At 42.8% G+C, this 6,975-nt stretch overlaps 1 protein-coding gene across 1 annotated transcript; it reads right to left on the reverse strand.

The window, feature by feature from the left end:
* Positions 1 to 3,888: 3,888 nt before the first annotated feature.
* Positions 3,889 to 6,528, reverse strand: LOC128117387 (olfactory receptor 12-like). The gene has a single exon (XM_052749281.1). It carries the CDS (start codon positions 6,199 to 6,201, stop codon positions 5,209 to 5,211), a length of 993 nt encoding a protein of 330 aa, XP_052605241.1. The 5' UTR covers positions 6,202 to 6,528; the 3' UTR covers positions 3,889 to 5,208.
* Positions 6,529 to 6,975: the final 447 nt, after the last annotated feature.

Genomic DNA, 6,975 nt, shown 5'->3' on the forward strand with positions numbered 1-6,975 from the left:
CAGAAACTTTTTTTTTGTCTGTACTAGCAAACGCTAAAGCTACCACACACTGTACTGTGCGGCTTGGAGAAGCCTCTGTGAACCACTGCAGGAAACCACCATGCTGCAGGTCAAGCCCACACACCACAGACCCACCATAAAGTAGCTCCAGACCACAGGCTGTGGCTGGCCTCCTGAGAGAGACTACTAGAAAGCTGTTTTAGGTTCCATTTTAGAATCTCTCTCTCTCTCTCTCTCTCTCTCTCTCTCTCTCTCTCTCTCTCTCTCTCTCTCTCTCTTTAAAACTTTCTCAGGTTTTAGGCAGAAACTCTTGCCTCATGTTTCGGCACCATTTGTAGCCAGAAGTTTTCCTGTGTCCCACCTGGTCAGCAGCTGCTCAGACCCAATTAAACACACAGAGGCTTATATTAATTAAAACTGCTTGGCCATTAGCTCAGGCTTACCACTGACTAGCTCTTACACTTAAACTCAGCCCACTTCTGTTAATCTGTAGGTCGCCACGTGTTCCGTGGCTTTACCTGTGTGTCATTATGTGCTGCTCCCTGGATGGCGGGCTGGCATCTCCTGACCCAGCCTTCCTCTTCCCAAAATTCTCCTTGTCTGCTTATCCCACCTATACTTCCTGCCTGGCTACTGGCCAATCAGTGTTTTATTAAACCAGTATACAAAAGCATTATTCCACAGCAGCAGACATCTCTCATTGTCATAAAAAAAATCTATGTTATTAAAACATCTTAAATGCCATATTCTTTAGATTTCTGAAGTGTTTGAAGATGACCTGTCTGTCTAAAATATATTTGTTTGACCTTGAAAACACACCTGATATGACTTCAAGTTCGATTGTAATAGGTGACTAACTACTAATTTACATTTCTTTATACCCTAATTAGTTGGTAATAATAACTTTCAAGGACTAGTAATTTGCATTATGTTAAATGAACTGTATAGGTACAATACCATGAACAAGATTAGGAATATATGTACAGTATTTTCTAACAAAATCAATCTCAAATTTGTATCAATATACGTAATTTGTATACAATATACAAAAATCCAATCCAATGTAAAGTATTTAAAATTAGTAGTTGCTTTTAAAAAGTAGATTCAATAATCTGCCTTTTTATCTTATCATATCCATATCCTCCCTTTTTTCTTTTCAGAGTAGATTCAATAATCTACCCTTTTAATCCTATTATTTCTGTATTTTTTAGAGTAGACTCAATAATCTACTTTTTATCCTATCATTTCTATATTATATATTTCTATGTCATATCCCCCTTTCTTCTTTTAGAAAGAGATTGATTATGACCAATAACAATTTTTAACTAATCCCTAAACAAAGACAAACATCCATAACCCATTTTTGGGAATGTGGGTATAGTTTTCTAGACTACTTCTTGTGGATTAGGGGCACTGGTTGTCTTATGGGGACACAAAGAAAATTTAGGATTATGGTCAAGTCCTGATTGGAGTAGTCTGTGAAGCTGTATCATTTCAGCTAGCCATCTCAATATTGCCCTGAGCAGTTTGTAGTCCAAAGCCAATGTTTGGGTGGTGTTTGTCAGCTTAAAGGCATTAGCATTGTCCTGATGGAATCATTGTTGTGGAGTCTCATCATACTTTTTGGAGATTTCAAAGGTTGCTGTTAGGCATGGTCATGGTTCACTGCAGAAAATCTTTTCTGTGGGACATTTTTTTTCTGGATGATTTGTCCTTTTTCTTCAAATATCTCATTTGTCCAGTGTTCTTCAGATTCCTTAGCCTTCCTTCTCCTGAAGGAAGATTAAAACAAAACCCTTCCCCAACCCTAACTTTGGAGAGGTTCCCTTTTTATTCTTCATCAATTTTGATTTATGATTTCTCCTGAATTTTTTGTTCTCTCTTCTATAGCTGTTCTATCACCCTGAGAAATATGTTTTTTTACAACAGGCATTAGGTTCTTTAACTGCTCTGGTAAGGAGTTTCTTCCATGATGGCAGGAAAGGACTGAATGGAATTTGACATGGAAGCCTGTGAGAGGCCCCTCAGGGAGTTTCCCCAATGCCAAAGGCAAGGGATTACCTTGTCTGTCCCTTGTTGACCTACATTCCTTAGTTCAATGTCTGCCTTTGCCACATCTTCTGTATAATCCAGAAGGAGGGGCATTCTATCGGGATTATTCCTTGAAAAAGCATTATTTCTAGGAATGCCCTATTTACAGTCCCTTTTTAGGTGACCTAATTTACCACAATTGAACATTTGACATTACTATTTTTCTTCAAACCTCTGGAAATCACCACTCCTATCGAAGCATCATCATGGTCATGAGATTCAATATTAATTGTATCTTGGATCCATTCCTCCAAGGGTGCTGATCTTGCCTTTATTGGTCTAATTACTCTTTTGCATTGTGCATTAACATTTTCAAAAGCCCGAGATTCAGCTATTATTTTTCTAGCTTCTGGATTTGATATCATTATATTTGCTGCTGAAGTCAATCTTTGTAAGAAATCAGTGAAGGTTTCTTTGGGCCCTGTATAACTTTAGTAAATGACTCAATTTTCTTTCCTACTTTTTCAATTCTATCCCAAGTATTCAAGGCTACCATGTAGCATAAAGCCAGGGTGTGATCATCATATAAAGATTATCTTTGTATATCAGCATAATCACCTTCTCCAAGAAGTTGATCTTGAGAGAGTTTAAGACCTCTAACCTACTCCATTGTTCAATTGTCTTAGTTTCATCTTTCTACCAGGTCCTCCATTGTAATTTGGGAACAGTCTGTAAGACTGCTAAAACCAAATCTCCCCAGTCTTGAGGGATAATTCTATTATAAGTTGACCATGAGCTTAACATCTGCTTCACAAAAGATTAGTGGATACCATATGAGACTATTGCTTCTTTGAATCTCCTCAAATCTAACATTTGCACAGGAGTCCAATCAGCTTGTACCCAGTCTTGGGGATATCTATCATTTGGTAGTTCCTGTAAGGTTACTGGATAAATTAAGGTTGGCTATTTGAAAGCTTTGGCTATTTCTCCATAACCTTATAATGCAATGTTGAAATTGGTTCTTTAAATTTCTCTGTCTTGGTCTAAATATCTCTATGATCAGTTTGAACAAGTTTTTCTAAAACTTTTATCCTGGCACACATATTAACCAACTTTTTAAATGATAAAACAGAAATGATCAAACAAATAATATTTATAATTGACATTACATAAATCCCATCAACATTAATTATCCTCTCATTTAATTACTCCATTTTCAGACCATCAGTCGTATTATCAAACAGAGACCAAACTCCCTCCATTGTAACAATGTTTGCCATTTTTTAATGTGGGAAAAAACTTCCTTTTAACTAATTCCTCTCTTTAAGAAATCCCAATTGACTCACCAAATCTGCTGATAATGATGATTCAGATGACGGTGTGGCAGCAGCCCGAGGAGGGGGCCCAAGGAAAGCCAGAACCCACCAGGAGAGGAAAGGAGCAAAAGAGCCAGTTGTCTGCACAGAGGAAGTATGTGAAAGCTGCTAACTCCTGTGGGTTTTGGAGCCCAAAAATCCTATGGAGTTTGCTGCAGAGAGGCCGAAACAAAAACTTACCCTGCAGGGTAGGGACTCTGGCCGTGTGTAGCTCTGGAAAGTGGCTTTTTCATGAATCCATGCCCCAAAAGTTGGATACCAGATATAACACGAATTCTAAGAGGCCTTTTTAGAAATAAAATCCCAGAGCCAGATATTGGGGTAAATACTGAAAGATCAGAGAGACAAAGGAACAAGCCACTGCCATGTCTCACCTCGCCAACTCCACAGTTCCTCTGACTAAATGTCTCTGAGGCTCTCCAGCCCAAAACCCTTTAGTTCCTGTCTCCTCATGCCTTATATACCTTTCTCCACTCAGTCGTCACTTCCTTCCTAGTGCTGGGATAAATGGCATGTGTGCTTCCCAAACACTGGGATTAAAGGTGTGAGATCTCAAGTGCTGGGATTAAAGGCATGTGACTCCCAAGTATTAGGATTAAAGGTGTGTACCACCACTGCCCAGCTCTGTTTCTCTCCTAGACTGAGTCAATCTCATGTAGTCCAGGGTAGCTTTGAACTCACAGAGATCCAGATGGATCTCTATCTCCCGAGTGCTAGGATTAACGGTATGTGCCACCACTGCCTGGCCTCTATGTTTAATCTAGTGTTCTGTTCTCTGATCTTCAGGCAAATTTTATTAGGATACACAATATATCATGACAAGAGAGGGAAACTTGGAGGAAGCCTTCAGCCCTGTTTAGAGGTCAGTTCTGTCCCTGAAGGTCTCCTAGGCAAGAGCAGCATGGAACTGAGGGCTGGCATCAGACACACAGGGCAGGGAGAGACACAGAGAAGTCCTATGTGCAGAACACAGCAGGCTATTGTGAAGTGGAGTTCACCAAGGCTTCATCCTTATTTGGAGGATGAACAACACCTTGATATCATCACAAGCTGCCAGGCCAGATTTTAATGGTTCCCTGAACTGTGAATATAACTGTGACTTCCTCTCTAACCCAAGGCTGGAGGTTAAAGGGATATGCTGGGAGCCAATTGCATGTAGGTAGGTTCCTCATGACTCCAGCAGTACACTGTGATACCCTATGAGGAGAGCAGCTTCAGGAACAGAGGAAGGAGGAGGAAGCAGCAATATTGTAAAGCTGAGGAGGAAGTCTGCAGAGCTATCCTTTTAGCCCATCCTCATACTAGATCAATGTAAGGATGGGCCAACACATAGCTTCTAAGGGCCACAGTCTTAGATGCTCAGAGGGAAGTTCCTACCACACTGACATTAGATTCAGTGATGAAAAAAAGGAAAGGTCCGTAGAGAAATCTGCAGCTATGCAGCTTCACTGGAAGATGTTGACAATGGTCCCCAAATCTAGTTCCTGTTATAGTGCTTTGTCCTCTGTCAAACTAAAGGAATTCAGGATTCTTCCAACTATGGGCCATTTGGTGGCAAAGAATGTGCCTTATTCACATTCTGTAAATGCTTGCCCAATAATATACATTCAAGAAAGCCAGGGTAGACAGTGAACAGGTGGGTATGTTGGTAGATTAATGGGTGGATGAATACATGAATGAATGAAGAAAAGAAGCCAGGAAGGTAGAAAGTAGGAAACAAGAGGACAAAGAGAACAGGATAGGTAGACATAAAAACAAAATAAGACACTCTATCTCCCAAGGACATTTTTCTTCTATGATCTTAGCATAGTTTCTGATGATGACACCAGCCACTCTCCTTCACCAGACTGTGTCTCTGACCCAGCCTCCTCAGGGCATCCTTTACATCCTTGTTGCGCAGACTGTAGATGAGGGGATTGAACATGGGGATGACCAGGGTGTAGAAGATGGACACCATCTTGCCCTGCTCCATGGATGTCACACCTCCTGGCTGGCCATATATAACAAAGCCAGTTCCATAAAATAAGCACACAGCTGTCATGTGGGAGCCACAGGTAGAGAAGACTTTGTGTCGCCCTGATGCTGAGTGCATTCTGAGGATGGTCACTGTGATGTAGCCATAGGAGATGATGACCACAAGAACAGTACAGACAATAATGAACCCACAGATGCCAAACATGACAAGCTCGTTGAGAGCTGTATCTGCACAGGCCAGCCGGAGCAGTGGGGGCACGTCACAAAAGTAGTAGTCAATGCGGTTGGAACTGCAGAAGGGCAGCTGGAATGTGAGGCTGGTCTGCACGATGGAGTTCAGGCAGCCAACACAGAAGGTACCCAGAACCAAACGGGCACAGGTCATAGGGCACATGGTCACAGGGTACCTCAGGGGATTACAGATGGCCATGAAACGGTCATAGGCCATCACAGCTAAGAGGACAGCCTCAGTAGCAGCCAGCAAGGAGAAAAAGAAGAACTGAGTGGCACATCCTGCAAAGGTGATGGCCTTGGAAGAGGAGAAGATGTTGGCCAGGGCATTGGGCACAATAATAGAAGAGAGGCAGAGGTCAACAAAGGACAGGTTCTTGAGGAAGAAGTACATGGGGGAGTGTAGACGAGCATCCAGGGTGATGACTACGATCATGGTGAGGTTGCCCAGGACGGTCACTACGTACAAGGCCAGGAAGACAGCAAAGAGCAGGGCCTGGATCTCTGCACCTCCCCCAAATCCCACCAGCACAAACCCCCCACAAGACACAACTGAGAGACTTGCATTTCTGTGGACTGCTGTGGCCATGAGTATGGACAGATGTAGAGAGGATGGCAATGGAGGCAGCGAGAGGGAGCAGATCTCACTGGTGCCATTGGATGTTCCACAGGCTGCAGGAGCCTGTTGGTGACATGCTGTCCACTGTGCAAAGGTTCATTTGTTACTCTGATCTCCTTCCAGATGAGCTGATGTGGCCTGAAAGAGGACATTTCCTCAGATTTACTTAATTCATGAGGTTGTGCTGAGCCTTCCCTGTGTACAAGCCTGAGCTGTGCTCTGAGGATACAAAGTGGCTTCCCACCTTAGTGGCTCTCAGAGTACAGACAGCCTTTCAGTATTTCCATGCCTGCCTCTGGGCCCTGTTCCCTCCCTTCCAAGGGACACTCTTGAGCAGTGCCATTGATGCAGCTATCTCCTGAGTCCCGTTAAACACCCCCCAGTTATTCATCTAACTGATTCAAAAACGTTCATGGAGACCCACTGTCCTCCAACAAATTGGGCTGGGTGATTCTTTCCTTTGTAGGATGGAATCAGAACAGGAAACTGCCCTTCCCACACTCAGTTTTATATCATTTTGTAGCTCAGAGGACTATGACCTCACCTCAGCAGCTGTGGCTCAAATGCTGGCACACAGTGGCAGACTCTGCTTGTCTGATGTGAGGGGTTCCTGCCAATGTCTAGATGTTGGGGATTATGGTGAGGGGCAGCCCCATGTCCTGAATAACACCAGGAGTGTGTCACAGGCATATGTGGGACATGCTCATGGCCTCTAACCTGATCTCACTGCTAGCTCTGTTCCCT

The sequence above is a fragment of the Peromyscus californicus genome, unplaced genomic scaffold (assembly GCF_007827085.1).
Source record: "Peromyscus californicus insignis strain IS unplaced genomic scaffold, ASM782708v3 Scaffold_21__1_contigs__length_65335640, whole genome shotgun sequence".
In the NCBI taxonomy this organism is placed as follows: domain Eukaryota; kingdom Metazoa; phylum Chordata; class Mammalia; order Rodentia; family Cricetidae; genus Peromyscus; species Peromyscus californicus.